Raw genomic sequence first — 24,923 nt, 5'->3', positions numbered from 1 at the left:
ACACAATATATATTTTAGATGGTATAGCGCGCCTAGTATTTATTTCTTTTTATATCATACCTAAATATAAACGCAACCTTTAGGTACGGATGTTGAAGAATTTCGTAAAACGTCAAAGGTTCATTGCTCAATTCTCATCAGTTTATGTATCAAAGTACTTGAAGAAAGTTCGTGTTTCAAAACCTGAAGGATTTGTAAGAATACATTCGTCTGTACCCGCGTATAATTAAGCATGTCTACTTAAAGTAATTGATACTCCGAAGTCAGATCACGTTATCATTGTAATATTTCTTTCATCTAATACCTGTAATGAGGTTAAACTAACTGATAAAAGCCCATAATTTACATGCGTAACTTTGAGCGGAAAGGAAATTCTTATGAATAGGGTAATAAAAAGGGAAAATTGCTATAACTGGAAGTAATATTGAGCGAAGTGACATTAAAATAGAATAAAAATAAAAAAAAAGTAAACAAAAATTTAGTTGACATAACATCACCTAAAATAAAATAGACTAAACTAAAATAAAACAAGATAAACTAAAATAGACCGAACCAAAATAATATACACTAAAACCAAACAGGCCAAAACAAAATACAATTAAATAAAATACAACCATTTTTTTCTTAAATACATCCCCCTCTACTTAAATACATCTAGGGCCTTCCGCCAAATTTACGACTAGAACTTTTTCTTGTTATATGGAATATCTAATTCAACCAGATCCTCGTACATTTTGTAATACCTACCACTTAAGATGGTTTCTTTTTATGCTTTAGGGTTCTACTTAGATTATTTCTAATAAGTCTCAGTATTGTAACAAAATGAATTATAAATAAATTGTAATTAGAATGGGAATGCTGACGTCTCCCTTTATTTAGAAGGCATAGGGTAAAACAGGTAAGGGGCCACCGAAAGATTAGGTGCGTCGGTGGCCATGGATTTGAGGGTGGGACAAGCGCCGGGCGTCGCAACAACACCCGCGGCACCTCCTCTATATATTCGGCCCTTCATTTCTTCAGTTTTATGTTTATTATTTTGATTTTCAGCGTTGGTAATCGGCCATGTCCGGTTCGGTAAATTTTTTTTTTGCGGTTTTCTTTTTGAATTTAAATTTTTGAATGTTAACGGTCTGTCCGTGACATCCGGTTCGGCCGGATGTTGTTTTCTTTTGAATTATAAGCGTTTTGAGTCATCTCTGCGCTTCTGTCGGTTTTTTTTTTTTTTGAATTTGACAACTGTTAGTTTTGATAGGCATGATATGACTTTTTTTCTGTTTATGGCGCAGGAACAGTAAGGTTGGCAAGGACCCGCCCCAGCCGACAATAACTAGCCACTGTGCACCACTACATCATGCCGACTGCCTTCCTTGCTGCTTCCACCGAAAATAAAATTGTATTTAATATTTACCAGGTGAGGCTTTGTCCTTCGCAAAAGTGATGAAAGCAAAAGCTTTCCGAAGACAGTCGAACTAGCCTGAAAACTTCAAATCAAAGATAATTTTTATTTGATTCGGCATCCAAATGAAAAATATTTTTTTTTGTCATATGATTCTTCAGACGAATCAAAGATACTTTTTATTTGTGATTTGGTTTCTGAACCAAATCAAAGATACTTTTTACACCTTTTATGCAAATGGACTGGTACATTAAGTTTGGTCCGAATCTCAAAATTGTAAGTCCTTAAAAGGGAAGAGATATACCCACCGCTAAAAATACGGAAATAATCATGATGATGATCGCAATGCATTTAGCCTTGCACGGGTATACATATGTATATTGCTTTCCGATAATAACTGTGTCGGAACAGATCTTTTGGGCCTCAGATTTTCCGAGGTTATCGGCTTTCAAAATACAAGAACATGTCATTTTCGTACAACGCAAAAAATCTCCTGCTTTTAAATGGAGCTTAAAAGAAATCCAGACTGAAGTTGTTCATTTGTCCAAAAATTGGGAGACTGGATGTCTGCTATACATAGCTTGGGATTGAGTTTAAAGCTCTTGGTTCTTTACCACAAAGTGCCTCCAACAGGTCGCGTAAAACTCTTTTTAATGGAAAAGCAACATAAACTGAAAACTTCCCATTTCACACATACTCTATGGAAAAAATTATCAATTCATATACGAGATGCTATAACTCGTCATATGGCGCAGTAGGGGATATTTACTACAAAGAATTCTAAACGTTATTTGTTCACCGTAATACAGTAGGGGGACCCATGAAAGCATATAAACTTATAAGGTGTAAAATTATATCCATTTACACACGCTGTTATATGAACGCACCTAGTAATACTCTTGATAAACTTGATTGTTTATCAGATGTATTATTGTTTAACAAAATTTTTTAGATTGTTATACTAATTAAAAAATGCCAAGATTAAGTGAAAAATCAAAACTAAAACGTCTGTACTAAGATATTCTTGTAAATGACTTGCTAATGTTGGAGATTTCTGATGAAAATGCCTGCTGTAATGTCTGCAAGGTTGCATTCCTTTGAGTTTACCGCGTTTACACAATGAAATGTGCGCGTAAATTTATACAAATTGGGTAAATGATTTTTCATACAAAATTTGACAGTTCGTTTACGCACTAGATAAATTTATACGTTTACACACTTTATAAGGCATTTATACGGTTACATGAGTAACCCTAGTATACTATTAACAAGGTTTATTTTATTAAATGCAGATTATAGGTGCATATGCTTTATATGGGGGAATCCTAATGTGAGCGTAACGTGAAGATATAAGCGGAGGAAAGAAATCGAACTCGGATTCGGGTCTGCAAAAGGACTCCTTGCTATTTCGTAAGACATCGTAATGTTTAAAGTGTCAGTTGAAAGCACTGAGAGGCATGGTATAAAAAAGAAGGTAGTTCCACTCAAAAAATTTTGACGTATTTGGGGACTTTGAAGTTTCATAATGTTTGTTGTTTTGCTAGAAGCGTTGTCATACCGTTACTTTTTAAAGCGAAATTGTGGTTTTTCGGGATGTGCATTTCTTTCAGGTTGGCAATGGTCATCTGAGACAATAATAACATGCTTTAGTACTATCTATGAGCATATATATCGATTGATCGATCAGTAAAACATGCAATTTTATTGAAAAATAGTGGATGATAACTACATTGGTTAATAACTCATATGGCAGCTTGACGGCAAGCAGAAAAAAATACAGGAAAACCCCTGTTGTTCTAGCATGACCCTATTACCATGCCTCTTTAGTGGATATTTCTCAAGGCATGCTGAAAAAAAGTGTTCCTCCAAAGCCTGCAGTGTGTGGTAGGTATTTAGTTTGTTACGTTTGCTGGACTCCACATCCACGCCAATGCTATAATAGCACAGAATATGTATCGGCGGGTCTTGCCCCAAGGTGACCCCTGCTACAAAGGCATAAGAAAGCTCAATTATAGTGTCTAACCTGCCGAACTACAGGGAAATGTTCTCTAAAAAATGGCTTGACAATTCCTTCCTCCAGCTTACTAAAAAGGTAAAAAATGTGGTCTTCTCCAATTGCCAATTTATCACCATTTAATGTCATAAAAATTGCATTTAAGTATGCTAAACTCTTTAGAAAACAGGTGTTGGTTTATAAAAACATCCTTTGGTAAAGCAATTGACAAACGTAAATGTTTTGTCAAAATGTTGTGAGCAAACGTATGGGCCCTACGGCTGTATTTCCTTGGCTGCTTTGCATACTTCGATCCATGTTTCTTCCATCACAGCAGTTTTCGGGAGCTCGAAACTTATTATTAAATACCTTCTTTTCTAGGCTGATATTTCGTATTGAAATATTTTCAACGCATGCGGCTCATTTTTTTCTTTTCTATTTAAAATACCTATGAAAGAAATTGAGTAGTATCCGTTAACATGAAATCCATCAAAATTAGAAAAATGCATAACATTTTTTAATGTGGTAGCTTGTTTTGATGAAATTGTCATTGTCCCCGTAAGAGTCAAGTGGCTAACGTCACACTAAATGGAACTACCTCCATTTTTTGTATCATGCTTCGAGGGGACATAAGAAGAAGTAGTAGACAATTATTTTGGGCATCCAATTTTCCAAATTTATTTTTTTTTTTGATTTCGTTGCTTTTAATCGATCTTTAAATAAATACATTTCTTGTATCCGTAAAAGTGAGGTAAAAAAAACGTCAGTAAAGGCCAAACTTATAACTTATTATTCGATATAGTCTCCAAATGCTTCTGAAGTCGTCCCGAAATAATTCCTAAAATAATCCGATCATTAAGTTGTTCCGAATTTGTTCTGATGTAGTATCGAAACGGTGGCGAAGTAGTCCCAAAAAGCTGCAGGAATATACATATGATACAGTTTCATCATTTCAATATTTGATCGGAGTCCGTCACACCTTTAAGGATGGACAAAGGTGACACAGCTCAAAATCAGTTGATATACACACGCACTTATTTGTAGCACGTATCAAGTAAGAAGTATAAGGTATCTTTAATTTAGATAGCGACCCAAATCAAAAACAAAAATTGTCTCTCATTTACCTAATGGACCAAATAGCAAATAAAAAGATTTTTTTATTTGGACGCCGAGTAAATTTCTCTGAAGAATCAAATAAATAAAAAATATTTTTTATTTGGATGCCGAATCAAATAAAAGATAAAAAATATCTTTGATTTGAAACATTTTTAAAATAAAAAATACATTTTATTTTTGGATTCGTGATTCATTCAAATAAAAATCACGCAACCCTTGCCGGCGTTAAACTCATGAATTCTTAAATAAAAAGTATAAATTGAACACACATTAAACAAACAACAACAGAAATTGTTTTTTTTTTTTTTTAATTTTCCGCGTTACTAAGGCGACAAAGTTATAAACAAACGAAAATTATTGTGATTGTCGAAATTTGCTTATTTAATTGCTGCAGTTTTGGTGCAACTAAAATGTTTCAAATCGTGCCCAAGCATACCGGTGTTTATAATATTCGTGATAGCATTGAATTTCTGGAAATCGAAGTGCATTTTCGTCATATCAACTCCTTGCTGAAACTGCCAAAGTTGCAATTAAACCGCACCACGAATAAAAGTGCCGCAAAGAACGGCGAGAGTGTGGAACAACCGGAAAATGTGACCAACATCACCCGAATACGTTGGCAGCAAAAGTTATTCAGCCCAGGTGAATTTGAATTGTATAAAGATTCCAGAAATTGTATAACCGACGTGCAGAAAAAGTATCATCAGTGGTTGCAAGCTAATGCAGCACAATCAGAAACATCAAGCAGTACAACGTCGATGGGCACTGGGAGTAAACGAAGACGAAGAAAGAAACAAAAGAAGAAGTCACGTAAGGCAAAAACTGCAACGCCGCCAGAACCACAATATGGCGAGATCTTCACTTATGTGCAAGAGGATAATTTCATACCCTGTACGATGGAAAAAACGTTGGAGCTGCAATCCAACACAAAAGAAGACGTACAGCTTATGTACGTTTACGCCGCCATAACTCCAGATACAGAACTGCTTAAGCTTTCCTGGCATCCACAATTGCGTCAGCTACGTTTATATCCAGACTTCAATGATTTTAATGTGAATCCTTACTTCATCGAGATAGATACCGATTATCGACATTTGTACGCTTATGCGATACATAACGCTTCGCAGCGTTGCTTCAATGCAAGCCCAACGCTGTATTTAGAATTACCCGAATTGGCTACACATTGGCAGCAGGAGCGTGACTTGAGCACCGAATTTGCCATGCCACCAAAACGCACAACACGTGTCGTTCTTCTATTTGAGCTGCGTACAGCGCAAGGTTTCAGTTATGACAACATTCATGTACGCTATCACATTCAGCTGCCAGCAAATGTATTGCCGGAAGAAGGCGTTTTACATGCCAGTACTCATGCGAGTACACCAAGTCAGAGCAGTGATAGCAAATGTTACTTTGGTTACACTTTTCAATTGACGCTACTTTGCGAAGAGAATTTCAATACCGCACACTTGCTGCACATCTACTTTGAACTCATTTCCAATGATAGTTGGGAGCGTGAGCGTGCTGAGGGTTATACACATTATTCTACATATCTCTTTACCGGCGCACATACCGTTGAGTTGCAATGTTTGCGTCCTACTGCAGGATTTTTGGACACAATATCGCGTTATCTGATTGGTGGTCGTCGTAAATTTGATTTTATGCGTTTTTATACCGATAATTCGGTGGATACAACAATACAATGCCGCTATGGTTGTCGTATGGAGAGCACTGGCGTTCTTGAGCTTACTTGTCAACGTTTCACGCAACGCAATTGCGACTTATTAAGTCCATGTAATAATCGCATGAGCGGCATGACATTAGATGATATAATGTTGGCCTATCGTGAGGCTCGAAGGCGTCTCGAGGCTGTGGTTCTAAAATGATTGTTGAACTTGAATTAAGGTATAAAATAAAATTATAAATATTTGCTAAGTTTTTTTTTTTTACACTACAATTACAACTTCAGGTTTGCGCTGATTTTAGATAGCGGGTCTAGAATAAAATGCAACAATCCCAAGGAGTTAATCATATCGTACGATAACTGTCTTAGGGTAATTTTCGCCAGTTAGTGGTAACTCAAGTCCACAATTACTCCCAAGAACGTACCGGATCTATATCCATATCAAAGGACCATCAACATCGATAACACACCCCAATATACAAAAAACATTCACTCCCCAATACCTTCGGGGTGTGTCTTTATCGTTAATATAAAAACAACATTAAAGTACCAGCCCGACCAACTCGAAAACGATTAATATGACCAAATTAAACCTTCTAGGCCATTCCGCCCCAACCCCCTAGTTCGATGAGGAAGTTGTGATCGCCTCGCCTGCTAAATATATGATACATTCATATTTGTAACAGGATTCCCCTCGTGTAGGCGAGTTTGACCAGCTATGGGTTGCGAAAGCTATGATGCGTTGTATTGTGCTTATCCTCTTGAATCCCAGATAAGGTAGCATACTAGGGGTTGTGTAGCGCAACCCTTTCAAGTCGTTGTCGGAGCAATTTATAGCTCTTCTGCGCATTTGTTTACCTCACCCACCCTTGACAAATCCTGTTTATTTAGCAGACGATGATCTGCAATCATAAGTTCTTCAGTGAACAAGGGAGTAGAGTGGCCTAGAAGGTTCAACGTGGTCACTTCAATCGTTCCTGAGTAGGTCGGGATAGTACCTTAATTTTGTTATTTTCTGGAACGTACGAAATCAGCATTCAGCAAGGGGTCGTCAACATCAATAAAACTCCAAATCTTTAGCTAGTGTCCTTATTGTAACAACAAGAGGAAGATCATATAAAACCTCTCCGGTCATTGTAAAGTTTTACCCATATAAAAACACAAATATACTAGGGCACAATTTTTACGGAAGAAAATATAACTCGGTTGTTACCAGTGATTTTCAGCACTCGAATATACTACTAGGGCTTCTGTTGTCTAGAACGCCCAACGCACCGCCAAATAACATGAAAGCTGTCAATTGCTGGCTATAAACCAGAGAAGCTCTCCCTACATCTACACAATGCAAACTTTAGATGTTGGGTTAGGTGGTAGCTGCCCTGGTAGGGGAAGCTCACTTGGACAGCATGAAGGTCCGTTGTGATACCACATAAAATAACGGTGACGGGATTGATATATTTTTATTTATTTATTTTATTTTATTTATTTATTTATTTAAAGTCGACGCATACATAAAGCGGTCGACTAATAATATTGTAATAGAACAGATATATATGTAAATACATAGCCATCCTTAAAATTAAAAATTTAGTATGTTATAAAAATTTGACATCGCGTTGCATAAGAAAAATAAAATTAAAATATCAGGCTAAACCTAAGAGTATGGCAGTATGTAAAGCGGCAAACGAACATTCAAAGCCAATGCAGTTGTACAAATCATTGTAACGCGAGCACCAATGACACAAGGGCCTATTTCCGGCAAAATTTTGCCGGCATAGAGGTAAATGAAAAGGCACAAAATGTCTGGAGGCCCTAGCAGGAACAGTAAAATTTAGTGGACTGATTAGGTCAGGGGAGTCAATCACGCCGATGATGAGCGTGTGAATGAACATAACGCCTAGTAATACTCTACGATTCTCTAGAGATGGCAAATTAATTAGAAGAAGCATATTCCGGTATGGTGGAAGATGAGTACTCGAGAATAGGACGTACCAGCGAGGTATAAAGAATCTTGGTGAAATAAGGGTCTCTCTTTAGCCCAACGTTTGATAAATCCTAGTTAATTGTATCAAAAAGGTTCATAAATTTTGTTTTATTATTTTTATAAAAACGATATTCATGTATAAATTGCCATGTATCGTGAAATGCCAAAATTTTGTGCCTACCATGGTATAAATATTACAAGGTAAACCCGGTGAGAGCCGAAATGACGTTTAAAAAAATTTTCAAATTATCACTGCTCTCACATTTTTATTTTTTTATTTTGATGTTGTTTTAATAACAAAAATATAACAAACTGTAATATATTTGGTAATTCTATACGACAGCATGACACTCTTAATACACGTCCAAAAATATCAAGAGGAGTATCAAAAGACGCGTTTTGGATCCAGGATCGCGAATCCGAAAGCGGAGGTAAAAAATTTTGGGTATGTAAGAGATATTTGCAAAAGAAATTTTGAAAATTTTCATGTGGTTGTTGTAATTTTGATGATTATGTGGTGCCCACAAAAAAATTGTGAACATAAGTGTTTTCCGCGGATATAGTTTTGGTCTCCAAACCGGTGTTGAACCCACCCAATGTAATTTTTTAAAAGCGCGGCCAAAGGCCGCCAATGTAGCATGGTGTTCTGCGCAAAAATACTATGGATCCCACCCTCGGTTTCGGAGCACTCCGTGGTCATTTTTCGGTTTTTCGTTAATATCTTTTGAATGATCTAAAATATTTAATTTCCGCATTCGGATTATTGTTGTCGAGGTCAATACGAGTCTTTTGACACCTCTCTCGGTATTTTTGGACGCGTATTACCGGTGTCATGCTGTCGTATAGAATTACCATATATTTTTGCGTTCTACCAATTATATTATGATATTTTATCCAAAACCGAATTTTTTATTGGTGGAGATAACCAAAAAATAAGAAATCTCAACGGTCAACCGCATTCCAGAATTTTCAATTCAAGAATTGTATTGTGGTTTCCCGCAAAAGGAAGAATCAGGCCAGGATCCTCTTCTGAGGAATTTTCTTCAACAAATTGTTTAGAAATGTATCAGCGTCTGCGCGACGAGAAGAAAAGCCCGACTTACCGCCAAGGTCTACGGAAGAGATACATATCTACTAATAATAACAATTTGGTGTATATATCTGAGGAGATTAAGGTCTAGTTTTCCATTCAATTCGAAAGCTACTTATCGTGTATTCGTTTTTATACGAACTATCTCACCTAAATACATGTTTTGTGCCGACCCAAAAATTTATCTGCTAATTCGGACGAACTTTTGGTGCCAGGGTAATACCGAGGGACAATCAATACCATTTATACAAATTTTCTTAAATATTTTTGATGGATAGGCCAACACACTAACTCAACACCACGGCGGCAGACTTTGACCGTTCAGCCGGTAAATGCAGCCTCCACGAACTATCATACTCCAACTGGACGATGATGTTAAGCTAAGCTGCGAAGAGCTACAGCGTTTTTGCTGACGTGGGCAAGTTATGGGAAGATCTCCACTGGGTTCGGAGAAACAGGTGGGGGAAGACTTTGATCTCTCTTGGTGCCCCCTGTTGGCGTCAGTTATCGCGAAACAGGGCTAGCTGGAGTCCCTTGTTACGCAACGACCAGCATCTCCTGAACGGTTAAGCGCCAATTAAAAAAAGGTATCTTCCAACCGCGAGGAAAAGGACCAAAACAAACCAAAGAATATCTCCAAGATCATTTTTTCCGCAGTAGCGAGGACACTTAAAACTGGTGATCTCTTATAAAGTGAAGTTTCAGCATATTTACGGCTTAAAGACATATCAACCAAGTGAAGAAGGATGAATGAAAAATCAATAGGGGTGATCTCCAACATTCGTTCTTCTTTCCCTTTGCAATAATAGCACGTGTTGAGGCACCCACTATATTGGTAACTCATTTTTTTGCCATATACATAAAAACCGATTTCAAAATTTTCTAAATATTTTTTCACTTATTTCATCAGCATTTTATTTTTTTGGTATTAAAAAAATTAAAATGCCAAACCAACAATTTTTTTTGTGTTTACTTTGGTTTGGCATTTCCACAAAGTTTAAGAGAGTGATTTAAAATTTTTTTTTAAATCAAAAAACCATTATGGCCGCCAAGAAGAGTAAATCGTTTTACCTGGTAATATTTATGGGGGTGGTATCCATAGTATTTTTGCACAGAACACCTTTCTGCATAAAAATTACCCTGGGTGGAACCAACACCGGTTTGGAGACCAAAACTATGTCCGCGCAAAACACTTATGTTTAAAATATTTTTTGTGGGTACAACAACATTACAACAACCACATGAAAATAGCCAACTTCAACTGCAAATATCTCCCGGCAGAGATAAAAATTTTCTTTTCCGCCTTCGGAATATTGTTGTTGTTGGTCAATAGGCGTCTTTTTACACCTCTCTCGATATTTTTGGTAGCGTGTTAGCAGTCGACCCCTCAACTAGACTTTTACCGACAATTCAAACACCAATTTGCTTGTAATTAAGAACTCTTTAAGAGCACATTTTTTTATTTATTTTATAATAAATTTCTATTTTTAAAATTGTTGCAAAAACCGTGTAAAAAATTTGTTCTGGGGCACATTTTTGCACGCAAGGAAAACTACATACGCAAAATTTTACTCTCTATGATATTCCGTTGAGAAAAAATGGCCCAGTATTGATGTTAGATATTTTCATCCCCTATATCCCCCCTCCCCCCCAGCCCTCAACCACCCCGTAGATCCGCGCCTGGACCGGCTTCACCCGGTGAAAAGTCATTTGCTTACATTTAGAGCAATTCAAAAATTAATTTGTAGTACACCAGCTTTGAAATGAGTCAAGATCGGCCTGAAGCTGACCAAAACAGAACAAGTTTAAAGGCAGATATGTGTAACAAAGTTTTACATCATCTGCGTACATAAAAACTCTCGAATGTAAGATAACCTATAGTAAGTAATTAATTAATAGGGTAAAAAGTAATGGACCCAAATAGCTACCTTGGGGCACGCCAGAAGTTACATCAAACGACTTTGAAAGATTGTTGTTGAAAACTCGCTGAGTCCTATTTTCAAGATAACTTGAAATCCAACTTAATAAAGGCGTTGGAAAGCCCAGAAGATCAAGTTTGTGAACTAAGAGCTCGTGATTAACAGAGTCAAATGCTTTACTAAAGTCGGTGTAAATTACATCTGTGTGTTTGCAATCTAAAAAACCATAACAAAGGACGTAAATTCAAGCAAGTTGGTAGTTGTTGATCTCCGATGCACAAAACCATGTTGACAAGGTGATATTAAAGAGCACAGATATTGAAGCTGGTATGTAATTATCTGCTCAAAAGTTTCAGGAATAGCTGAGAGCTTAGCTATGCCTCTGTAGCTCTCAATATTAGACCTACTACCTTTTTATGCAAAGGTATAATAAACGATTGTTTCCAAATAGATGAGAACGATGCGGATTCCAGAGATAGTTTAAATAATTTAAAGTTACGTTCAGATAAGCTGACAGCACAGTACTTAAGTACACAACTAGGAACACCATATTGACCTGGTGAAGATATCGATTTCAATGCAAGAAGACTATGAAGAACAGTATCTTTATCAATAAATGGGTTTAAAATATTATAAGAACTTTCCAAGCTATATGGATAAACACAGACTGCACACATTGCACTCAAAAAATTTTATTGGTAAAACTAACCGAAAAACTATGTTAAAACGGCTCCAACCTATAAATATGGGTGAAACCAACCAATAGAAAATAGTTAAAAACCTTTACTGAAGTCGTGGTTAAAAATTGTTAATTTTACCAAAAAAGAAACGGTTGATATTTAACCATGTGTAGTTGGTTGACCTAACCATAAAAGTAGGTTCGTATGGCTCCAACCTATAAAAATTGGTAAAATTAACTTATATTAATAGTTATTTCCATCTTACCACAAAAGTTGGTAAAAAGTAGTGCAAAAATTGTAATATAACCACAAAATTTGTAGAATTAACTATTTTTTTTACTACTAAGTTACTATAAAAATTGTATTGTTACAAAAATTGTGGTACATAGTACTAAACGATAAAAATTGTCATAGTGCTATTTATATTGTAGCCTACTCTTTATATTGTAGTCCTACAATATAAATTGTGTGATAACAATTTTAATGGTTTAGTACTACCATTAATGTTATTTTGATCTTTGTGGTTACATATCTACTTTAATTTAAATATCAACGTTGTAAAGATTAAAACATAAAATTTATATTTTATTCGCGAAAGCTTATTTATTTCTTTTAAAAAGATAATAAAAACAAGTAAGGAAGGCTAAGTTCGGGTGTAACCGAACATTACATACTCAGTTGAGAGCTATGGAGACAAAATAAGGAAAATCACCATGTAGGAAAATGAACCTAGGGTAACCCTGGAATGTGGTTGTATGACATGTGTATCAAATGGAAGGTATTAAAGAGTATTTTAAGAGAGAGTAGGCCATAGTTCTATGGATGGACGCCATTTAGGGATATCGCCATAAAGGTGGACCAGGGCTGACTCTAGAATACGATATGGGTATCAAATGAAAGGTGTTACTGAGCATTTTAAGAGGGAGTGGGCATTAGGTCTATAGGTGGACGCCTTTTCGAGATATCGCCATTAGGGTGGGCCAGGGGTGACTCTAGAATGTTTGTACGATATGGGTATCAAACGAAAGGCTTTACTGAGCATTTTAAGAGGGAGTGGACATTAGGTCTATACGTGAACGCCTTTTCGAGATATCGCCATTAGGGTGGGTCAGGGGTGACTCTAGAATGTTTGTACGATATGGGTATCAAACGAAAGGTGTTACTGAGCATTTTAAGAGGGAGTGGGCATTAGGTCTATAGGTGGACGCCTTTTCGAGATATCGCCATTAGGGTGGGCCAGGGGTGACTCTAGAATGTGTTTGTACGATATGGATATCAAATTAAAGGTATTAATGAGGGTTTTAAAAGCGAGTGTCACTTAGATGTATATGTGAAGGCGTTCTTGCGATATCGACCAAAATGTGGACCAGGTGATCCAGAAAATCATCTGTCGGGTACTGCTAATTTATTTATATATGCAATACCACTAACAGTATTCCCGCCAAGATTCCAAGGGCTGTTGATTTCGCCTTGTAGAACTTTTTCATTTTCTTCTACTTAATATGGTAGGTGTCACACCCATTTTACAAAGTTTTTTCCAAAGTTATATTTTGCGTCAATAAACCAATCCAGTTACCATGTTTCATCCCTTTTTTCGTATTTGGTATAGAATTATGGCATTTTTTTCATTTTTCGTAATTTTCGATATCGATAAAGTGGTCGAATTTCGGCCATTTTTTATACCAAGATAAAGTGAGTTCAGATAAGTACGTGGGCTAAGTTAAAGATATATCGGTTTTTGCTCAAGTTATTGTGTTAACGGCCGAGCGGAAGGACAGACGGTGGACTGTGTATAAAAACTGGGCGTGGTTTCCACCGATTTCGCCCATTTTCACAGAGAACAGTTACCGTCATAGAATCTATGCCCCTACCAAATTTGAGAAGGATTGGTAAATTTTTGTTCGACTTATGGCATTAAAAGTATTCTAGACAAAATCTTACTAATTTTATATTCTGCGTCATAACGTCAACCCATCTACCAAGTTTCATCGCTTTAACCGCCTTTGGCAATGAATTATCGCATTTTTTCGGTTTTTCGAAATTTTCGATATCGAAAAAGTGGGCGTAGTTATAGTCCGATATCGTTCATTTTAAATAGCGATCTGACATGAGTGCCCAGGAATCTACATACCAAATTTCATCAAGATACCTCAAAATTTACTCAAGTTATCGTGTTAACGGACGGACGGACATGGCTCAATCAAATTTTTTTTCAATACTGATGATTTTGATATATGGAAGTCTATATCTATCTCGATTCCTTTATACCTGTACAACCAACCGTTATCCAATCAAAGTTAATATACTCTGTGAGCTCTGCTCAACTGAGTATAATAATTCACAAAAAGTTACAATGTTCAAGCTTTTTCCGCTTTTCTTAAGTTATCCATAACAGTCTTTTAGATGACGTTTAAACATAAATGAATATGTGTACGTTCAGTTAAAAAAAAAAAACCAAAAATAAGATTAAACCACAATCTATTCTGAATCTCTTTAAGCGTTCTTTTTTTTAAATTCAATATTCGAAACATTGCTTGCGTTACTGAAATATGTCTTACTTAAAATTGTGCCGTTATTAACAAATCCTGTTGTATACTTATCTTAAAACCTTTTTCGAGCAATATTCTATTAGAGAATTTAAGTAAACATTTTTATGCTATGTTCAAACAGAAAAATAAATTGAGGCAATATCAATTCAAATTGAGTGGTGTTCATACAACTCAATTTAGCTTACACAATAGTAATTTGATGGCCAGTTGGCTCATCTCTACAGCAACAACATACCTGTGTTCAGAATGTCAAAATGTGCGTGTTGGAATTAGGTGAATGGAATGGAATGAAAACATAAAACTTTAAAATTTTTGTGTGTTGTAAGATAATGTGTTCAATGTTTTGGTTTCATTTTGAGTTTGCCATCCTCTTGACAATTCCTACTCCAGTGAAATGAAAAAAATAATATCAGCTGATGAGATGAGCCAACCATATAGTTGAGCCATGCGCAGCTGACGTTTAAATCTACTCAATAAACACACTTTACAATGTTGTATTTACAGTTTGAAACAATTTATTACGCAATTTTTTTTTAAATTGGCAATTTGTTATTACAATTTATTATATGATAAATTGCGTAATAAATTGCCCAAATGGTATAAATTGCCAATATGGCGTGTGTTTGTACCTAGTATTAGTTGCAATTGAAATGCTCGTATTTTTTCTCGATGTTATTGAATTCATGTATGTTTTTAATTCGCTGTTTTAGATTCGAATTTAAAGCACCAGAGATTTTTTAATGGTCCAACATTTTTTATAAATTTTGGGTAGTGAATCAGGAACTTTTTGAAGAATTGCTTGTTGATTGGCTGCAGTTTAAATATGGTGAATTTTCAATGTCTTCCAGGAAGGTCGTATCTACAGATATTGTACCGCAGGCTTTAGCATCAGCATATCCCTTAAATAAAAAAGTTTTATTTTGTTTACCGAATAAAATTCTATAATACTAGGTTCAAACACACACCAAATTGGCAATTTATACTATTTAGGCAATTTATTACGCAATTTGTCATATAATAAATTGTAATAATAAATTGCCAATTTAAAAAAAATTGCGTAATAAATTGTTTCAAACTGCAAATGCAACATTGTAAAGTGTGTTTATTGAGTATACTTAAACGTCAGTTACGCATGGCTGAACTGTATGGTCGGCTCATCTCATCAGCTGATTTTATGTCTTTCATTTCACTGGAGTAGGGATTGTCAAAAGAAGATGGCAAAATCAAAATGAAACCAAAACATTGAACACATTTTCTTACAACACACAAAAATTTCAAAGTTTTATGTTTTCATTCCATTTCATTCGCCTAATAATGTGCGTGTTCATTTTGACAGTCTGAACAAAGGTATGTTCTTGCTGTAGCGATGAGCCAACCAGCTATCAAATTACTATTGTGTAAGCTAAATCGAGTTGTATGAACAGCGCTCAATTCAAATCGAAATTTCCTCAATTTATTTTTCTGTTTGAACATAGTATAATTTTACGCGTGTACTTACATTTGCGATTTTCCATTGCTGAAGCTTGAAACGATACTCCACTTTTTCTCCTAATTTACGTTCCCGGAATAAGTATGTCAAGTCCTGCTCTTCCAAATATCTTAACCGTTTAAGTGTAATAGATTCGTCTACAATTCGTCAAAATATTACACATTTAATAAGTTTTAATTATTTCTTTTACAAACTACAATCGATGCATGCAATTATTTCCACACTTTTTATGTGAGCAATAAAAGCAACAACAGAACCAAAGCCAAATAACGGAATGGTTGCATGACGCAGTTTCAGCAGCATATTTGTTAATTTACAAAACTACCGTGTTAATTTTGCAATATGTTGTTGAATCCCCAAGTTTCTAATAAAGATTCTAGTCCGTCCTTTTCAGAAGATTCTAAAATATTCTTTTCCATTTTTGTAATTTTGCACACAATACTAACACACGACCGGCTTCCTCAAGGTTTTCAACGAACTGATTGCAATGAGCGTCGGCTTCTATTATTGCAATCGTTTATTTTTTAACTGCTGTATCAATGGTTACTTTTTTTTTTTTTTTTTAATGGACGTTATTATTTCGTTACGATAATTAACGTTAATAAACGAAACAAAGTCATTTCGTTTCGTTTATTAACGTTAAGAACGTCAAATTAACGAAATTATTTTGTTTCGTTTTCTGCCATATCAAAACGAAATCAAATCGTTTATGTTGATTATTAATTTCAAACTATGCTGGCAATGCTATGTTATCCATTTTGATGGCGGAGTCATTAAAGGTGAAAGCATTAGCCAAGCTGATTGCAACTTTTCTCATGAATTTTGACAGTACGAAGATTTCTCAGAGTATTTTTGACATTACCACCAACGAATTACACAAACAAATTGCATGGAGTTTGTGTGTATGTCCGCTCGCTGTTACCGCCTTACGGCTTTACCATGGCTATAGCATTGCCAGCACAATTCAAACATAAAGTATCACGTTTTTGTTAACGTTTTTAACGTTAATGAAAGCTTTTCGTTTCGGTTAAAAACGAGATACAATTTATCTTGATAATTCCTCTATCAATAATATTTCGAAGTGTTTCAACAGAAACGGTGGAATTTTTTGATAAACGATTATCTTAACGTTAAGGTGCATCCCTGATTTTAACCGAGTGGTACTGGTATAATTAACCAAGGTTTATGGTTGGTTTAACGATTTTTTGAAATGAACAATTTCATAGTAAAATTAACCAAATAAGATCAGGTAAATCACACTAACAAAATAACATTAGAAAAAAAATACGATTTACGTACATAGGTTAATTTTAGAAACGAAATAGTAAGCGAAGAAAGCAACAATTTTTGAACTGGTTAATTCTACTATATTTATTGGTAAAAAAAAAAAAACAACAAAATATAAAGAAAAATTTTACTTTTTCTAATAGTTAATATAACAAGATAAAATTGTTTAAATTACAACAATAAATTATACGGGGTATGCACTAACCGAAAAAAATTGTTAATTGATTTTTGCAATTTCCATAGTAGTAAAATTAACCACGGAAATTGTTAGATTTAACCAATGTTATTTTTCTGGGTGTGGGATGAATAGGTTGATTTAAAGAATTCAGCAAATCTGCGATTTCATGATCAGAATTGGGTTTTTGCACCCATAAATAAAAGTAGATCTAAACCCAGAAGTTTTCTTTTTGGAATTAACAAATCTGTAGAAACGTTTTGGGTTATTAATAAATTGGAATTTGCAGCTTGATAAGTAACCTTTATAACATTGCTGATTAAGACGCAGAAAATTGGAGCGCGCAACTAAATATGTAGAAAAATCCATAGATTTTCCAGATTTTTTTGAAACTCTTATAGAGTCTAGATTTAATATTATTAAGTCTTAATAGTTGCCTTGAGAACCAAGGTGGTTTGCCCGTGGTAGTACTGCAATAACGAAGGGGAACACAGCTTTCAAAGAAAGCATCAAGAGAGCTATAAAACAAGAATGTCGCTGTTTCTACGTTTGTACACGCATAAAGACTCGACCAGTCATGGGCAGCAATCAATTTATTGAGCTTACTAAAATTCGTTTTTGAAAAACATCTCGAACGGGGTCGGGAATTTGGTTTAGGAACATCGAGCATCACAGGTTGAACAACATCCAGTACTATCTCAAGCGTAGGATATAGAGAGTCTTCTGGTAGGGATAATGGGGTAGTTCGGGTTGGTGTAATACCCGCAGAGTCATCTGTAAACACGAAGTCTAAGATTTTCCTTTTGAAATTTAAAATATTATTCATTTGGAGAAGAGATGTATCTAGCAGGATATTTAAAAACTCGTGCTGAGTGGTGGGAGTCATAAAATTTTAGTTGATAGTATTGATCCAATTTACTGATGATAAATTGAAATGACCAAAAACTACTAGGCGGTCTTTGTCTCGCAATTGCGAGTACAAACTACAAATAACAGTGCTATGACATATATAAACGTGTATATCCGATCGTGGCGGTATATACGAGCAGCAGATAAACAAACTAAAATTGTGCAATGCAAGCTTTACTGCTACGAATTCAATGTCAGTTGTGATGTCCAATAGCCAGGCATGCTTAACCAACGAACCGATATCATTTCGTTACGATAATTAACGTTAATAAACGAAACAAAGTAATTTCGTTTCGTTTATTAACGTTAAGAACGTCAAATTAACGAAATGATTTTGTTTCGTTTTCTGCCACATCAAAACGAAATCAAATCGTTTATGTTGATTATTAATTTCAAACTATGCTGGCAAAGCTGATTGATGGCAAAGTCATTAAAAGTGAAAGCATTAGCCAAACTGATTGCAACTTTTCTCATGAATTTTGACAGTACGAACAAACAAATAACATGGAGTTTGTGTGTATGTCCGCTCGCTGTTACACCTTACGGCTTCACCATGGCTATAGCATTGCCAGCACTATTCAAACATAAAGTATCACGTTTTTGTTAACGTTTTTAACGTTAACGAAAGCTTTTTGTTTCGGTTAAAAACGAGATACTATTTATCTTTATAATTTCTTTATCGATAATATTTCGAAATGTTTCAACGGAAACGGTGGAAATTTTTTGATAAAGGATTAGCTTAACGTTAAGGTGCATCCCTGCCAATAGCAGAAACTCAGATGGAAGCGTCGAGTCAACAGCTACAAGGACACCACCTGCTCTAGCTCCACGATCACGCCGATGAACTACATATTTACTTGAGAAAAGTTCAGAGTTAAAATTATCAGCTTTTGACCAGGTTTCAGTAACAGCTGTAACTTGAGAAGAAAAATATAAATTCAGAAAAAAGGTACTTAATTTCGATCTTAGGCCGCGAACACTTGGTAGGTGATGGTTATTTTTTCATTGTTTCCGCAGAGATTTTTGAGTTTTTTGAAGTTCTTGCGGCGTTTGGTGTTTTTTTTTAAACAAATGCACAACTGAATGTTTCGGCCAGAATGAATATTCAAGAACTCTATCGGGCACTGATATTTTAAAGGATGAAATGTTCCTATTTTAATAGATTGTGAAAGGTCTAGCTCATCATCTATATACTTAATAATATCATTTTCCATAAGCAAAGCATGAAGACGTGATACAAAAATTGTCCTGCGAGGCGGCACGGCAGTCACCTGCCTCGGTTGCGCAGTGTCAACATTAGGCTAACGCACCGCGGCGGAAGTAGAATCACCACCTGTGTTTGTGGAACTGGAAGCAGCAATGTCATTAATGGTTATTATATCATTAGCAGCAGCATTTACTGTTGCATTATCGTAAGAAATCTTGTTTACCGCCAAGGGTGTAGGGCGGCAATTGTTGACAATATCAGTATTATTGTTAACAGAAGTATAAGCACAGTTAATAACAGCAGCGTTCGCGTCGGCTTCGGTTGTGTCATATGCCCAACTCTCAATGAAATTAAAGATTTATTGGGTTTTTATCTGGACTATGGGTGGGTAAGTATTACTCAAAGGCTGGGTTCATTGTGAATGAAAGTGATATCTTATCTGTCAACTGCCTGACAGGATGTTCAATATGGCTACTTTTTAGCGTTTGACAGCGTCTTCAATATGGCGGCGCATATCTTCAGCGGGTGATAGAAAGAGATACAGAATGAGACAGCGATAGTCAATTACAAATCAGGTGATCCAATCACTTTGGAATTTTCACGTCTATGCAGAAGATATCACACTTAGTTTCATTCACAATGGCTGGGTCGAAAGATAAATGCACTTGACCAGCATCAATTCCACCCTTAAATATGTATGGATGTGCATATATAAACAAGAAGCATGTACCTGTCGATCAGCTGTTGAGCATTGTATCATTAAATATAAATGCAAACAGGATATCCTCTTTGATATATGTATGAAAATACAAACCAAAGCAAAAAGCACAAATGTACATACATACATATTCAATAATACTCCAAGTAAAGGCAGACATGCATAAAAACTTTGGTCCCTTTGATACTGTGGCAGCGTCTTAAGATTTTAATAAAACACCTTGATAATAAAACTGTTGATCAACTTTTTTATTTGTGCTCCAACAAAAATACCTTCCTTTATCTTGGCTTGAGAAATATCTGGAAAAATTGTTTTCATATAGTCGAATGCTTCGCCTTCTTTGTCCAAAGCCTTAACCAAGTTTTTAATGAGACCGAGCTTGATGTGTAAGGGTGGAAATATGATTTTCTCTTTCTTGACAAGACGGGTGTATTTGATGTTATCCACACCAACGGTAAACTCGACTCTTTCCGGCCAATCCTTTCTGACGTAGTGGTCCCTACGAGCTCGGCTATCCCACTTGCAAAAGAAGCAGCAGTGCTTGGTGTAGCCACTTTGTAGACCGCATAGCATTGCAACGACTTTGAGATCCGAACATATTTTCCAATCATGCTCTTCATATTTGATAAATTTGAGTAGTTTTTGCGTTTCCTCGTACGTTTCCTTTGTATTTACTGCATGTACGATCGGGATAGAAGGCTTTTTGTTACAAATATGCAATAATACAGCCTTCAAACTCAGTTTATTGCTGTCTATGAACAATCGCCAGTCTTTTGAATCATATGTTTGACCAAACTCTTTGAATAAACCAGGAATGTCGTTGCAGTAGCATACACTGTCTTTCTTGGTATAGTGTTTGGAAAATTGTTCGTGACGAGTTCTACAATATATCACCTTAACATCGGATGACACAAATTTAAATTGTTGCATACGAGAAGCGTGGATCTCGGCCTTTTCCTTGGATAGTTCCAAATCTCTTATCCAATCATTAAGTTGTGCTTGTGACAGAACGTTTCTCTCGTTTCCCCATGCGAAATTCAGCACAACTTGATTCCCCGCACTCAGATATTACTGTTGACAATGGAACTGGATTCGCAACAGCCGTTGAATGTAGTACTGGTAATGTCACTGTAGGTACGCTGGCATAGGTTACTCTTCTTGATCTTCTTCAAACTTTTGTTTGACAAATATAACACTCTCTTGAATGGCAAGTAGGTTCTCTCCATATCATTGGTGTATCAAATTTTATTTGTTGTCCTGATTCCGACTGAATCAATTCTACTCGACACGATGTATACAAAGTGTACGGTGTCCATGGTTTTTCAGCATTTTTAGGCTCAATGCCAAAATACTTGGAGTATAAAGTTTTCATATGATCTGAGAATACTCGTCGTTGCCTTATGATAGTATATTGGCCACACATGAAACAGAACATATCTGGATCGTTATTACAAACAAATTCTCGCTACCTTTTACTCATTTTATTTTTTTTAATAAATCACGGTTTTGAAATTTGACTTATGAACTGAACTATCTTCGGCGAGCCTTGCAGATGTTATGAAGTTTCAAGGCGCATTAACTCATATTTATACTCGGACCAAGAATAAAATTGAAAAAATCAAATCTTACCTAGACAGAAAGGTTCCTTTTTATACGAAGCCGGGAAAAGAAAATACTACCTGCTTTAGATGTAGGCTTTACAAATTTTTTTGTGTCTTGAAAAAAGAAAATAAACGTGTTTTATTTACTGTACGGCCTCAAGCTCATCAAACCAATATATTTAATCATATCAAATAAGGCCAACAAAATATAGAAATATTTTAGTTTTTGGCGAACATTTGCACGAACTGTTCGTGCGTGTATGGCGAAATAGCTCATAATCGTAGTAATTTCTGAACGGAACAGACGTGCGCGGAAAAGTAAGATGGACAATAAAGAATTTCTGAGTGAATTTATTGAAATGTATAAATCTTTGCCATCATTGTGGCAAGTAAAAAGCAAAGATTATTGTAATATTTTTAATAATTATTGTAAAATTGTAAGTCTTCAAAGCTATTGCCACTAGCTAGAAAGCGCAAAGTTAAAGCAAGGCGGTGATGAGGGGGAATCGCTTCTCTCATTATTGTATCCCGTTTCGTTATGAGTGGCAAAATTTTTTGTAAAAGTTGGTCAAATGTTGCCTTGCTCATACGAACGTAATTTTTAAAATCATTTTGTGACGTGAATTCCAGTTCTTTAATAAGCTCACTTTGTCCAAGAACTGCTCGTTTTTTGAACCATTCTTTGCACCAAATTCTTTTTTTGCGATCTTCTCTCTTTTTTTTACGCTTAATTGTCACAGCGAGCAATATTTCTGCAGCACAATTGTTGTCCGTATTCATCGCTGTCTGAAAGAGAACTAATGTTCGGCCAAAAGTTCGTATGGTGTATGGCCAAAGCTGCGAACAAGATTGCGGAATGTTCGCGGAAATGTTCGTGTCGTGTATTTGGCGCTTAAAGCTGCAATTACCCACCGACGTGTGCTGTATGTACGGTTTTTGTCGTACGAAACACGTTTGACCGAACGCTCAAGCCCGTAAGAATCAATTGCCCCTATTACCGTTTACAACTCAACTCTGGTTGAGTTGAAATTTCGCAATTTGGTATTACAGATTACAACTCAACCTGTCAAAAAAAATTTCGGTTGAGTTGTCTAGTCTTACAACTTTTTGTGGCATTGCCGTTTACAACCTTGTGTTGGTGTAGTTGTCAAAGACGTCAAAATCTTACAACTGCTTACTAGCAGTTGTCTCATGCAATTTTGCAGTTGTTTTGAAAAAATTTTACGTTCTAGAAGACGGTTCACCGCCTAATTTTTAACAAAGATGTTCAAAGTTGATATCAAAAGACACGTTTCGACCTCCGATTTAAGAATCCGAAAACAAAAATTGTAATTCTTTGCGACAGCATGGCACTGCTAATACGCGTGCAAAAATATCGAGACGCGTATTAATCTCGAGAACAATAATCCGAAGGCGGAAAAGAAACATTTTATCTCTTGTCCGGAGATATTTGTAGTTGAAGTTGGCGATTTTCATGTGGTTGTTGTAATGTTGTTGTCTTTTTTCGGTTTTTGTTTAATATCTTCTGAAGGAGTTAAAATTTTTATTTTCCGCCTTCGGATTATTAATACTGATGCCAAGACGCATCGTTTAATACCTCTCTCGATATTTTTGGACACGTATTAGCAGTGTCATGCTGTCGTAAATAATTACCACAAAAATTAAAAATTTTATTTCTAATAAAATCTAATTTCATGTGGTTGTTGTATTTTGCCAGATTTTTTGTATACAGCTATGCAGAAAGGTGTTGGACCCAACCAGAGTTATTTTAGCGAATCGCGGCCAAAGGCCGTCAACGCAGAACGATGTTCTGTGCAAAAAAAACTGTGGAACGGGCCTCATATTTCGTACCCTCTCGGGCCATTTTGTGGTTCTTTGTAAATATCTTTCAAAAGAAATAAAATTTTTAATTTCCGCTCTCGAATCTCAAAAACGGAGATGGAAACCCGTCTTTTGATACCACCTTTGATAAGAGTTAGATGGTGCACGGGCTTATAAAACGTTACCAAAAAAAAGCAAAACATTTAAAGCCGGTAGTTAAACCTTTTTTAATCAAACAATAATCAACAATTTTGTACACATTTCTAGAAAAAACAACGTTTAAACGAATTACATTGAATAACTTTTTGACTTTAGTTGGACGAGGCTGGCCGCAGTTCGGATGCAGCCAAAATAGGTGAAATAATTATGCAAGTCCCATTGATACTTATCACTACTCCTGGGAATCCTATTTGAGTAAAATACAGTTTTTTCTGTTTGGGTTTTAATCTACTTCACACAAATAGTCTCTTCAATAATATCTAAAACCAGTCCAACACCAAAATCATTTCCACATCATATTTGATAGCTGCCGTCAGCAAGGAATCGGAGTATGGCGCATAATTTTAAAATACGAACGCGTATGCGGAAATGGTCCTTAATTTTGTTTAGTACTGAGTAAAATGCTTCCTTTCAAATCTGCAAAATAACTTCATATGAAACTCATTATTTGTTTGTCACTTAAACATTTTCTTACTTGGTGCTTGGTAGTTCCAAGGGATTGGAATGATCACGCGAATGTTTTCCGTATTCGCGAAATGTCAATCACCAACATTTTTGTCATTATAAAATAGATTTCATATAATATTAATAAAAAAATCACATTTGAAAATGCTTAAATTTCTGCCACAAATTGATCAGCTGTTTATTTATCTGTCAAATCATCACTTTCTGAAGTTGGCAACTCAATTCAATTTCAACTGAAATAAGTTGTAATTCGTAATACCAAACAGGAGTTGAGTTGTCTCAAAGTTGAGTTGTTTTAATTACAACCCAACTAAGTTGAGTTGTAAACGGTAATAGGGGCAAATGTGTGCGTCTGTGTACATGTACATAACATATTTGTGTGTGTGTATTGTTTACAGATAAGCACTGTTGCCATTGACCATTTTGCATGCATGCTTATGGAAACATCAACTTTTTCCAATTAAATTTTTGATGTTGTAAAAGGCTGGAATTAATAGCCGTGTTTTTTAACACGCGTATATCCGTTTACGCTTAAACTTTATATTGACTGCTAGTCGACAAACTATAAATACACCTCTGAAATTGCTGCGCATAAATTTTGTCCTACTAAATTTAAATACGCAT

At 35.6% G+C, this 24,923-nt stretch overlaps 1 protein-coding gene and 1 long non-coding RNA gene across 2 annotated transcripts; one reads left to right on the top strand and one right to left on the bottom strand.

Moving 5' to 3' along the window:
- Positions 1-4,871: 4,871 nt before the first annotated feature.
- Positions 4,872-6,581, top strand: Mks1 (Meckel syndrome, type 1). Its single transcript, XM_067778819.1, has 2 exons — positions 4,872-6,407; positions 6,472-6,581. The coding sequence occupies exon 1, from the start codon at positions 4,916-4,918 to the stop codon at positions 6,386-6,388; it is 1,473 nt and encodes a 490-aa protein (XP_067634920.1). The 5' UTR covers positions 4,872-4,915; the 3' UTR covers positions 6,389-6,407; positions 6,472-6,581.
- A 17,242-nt stretch (positions 6,582-23,823) lies between these two features.
- Positions 23,824-24,634, bottom strand: LOC137247887 (uncharacterized). Its single transcript, XR_010951928.1, has 2 exons — positions 24,310-24,634; positions 23,824-24,251 (listed from the first exon to the last, which is right to left on the bottom strand). It is a non-coding gene; the product is annotated as an uncharacterized lncRNA (long non-coding RNA).
- Positions 24,635-24,923: the final 289 nt, after the last annotated feature.

This window comes from Eurosta solidaginis, chromosome 4, assembly GCF_040869045.1.
Source record: "Eurosta solidaginis isolate ZX-2024a chromosome 4, ASM4086904v1, whole genome shotgun sequence".
NCBI classification, from domain to species: domain Eukaryota; kingdom Metazoa; phylum Arthropoda; class Insecta; order Diptera; family Tephritidae; genus Eurosta; species Eurosta solidaginis.
Note: the sequence above shows the minus strand (reverse complement) of the source record. Positions and strands in the feature narration are given on the sequence as shown.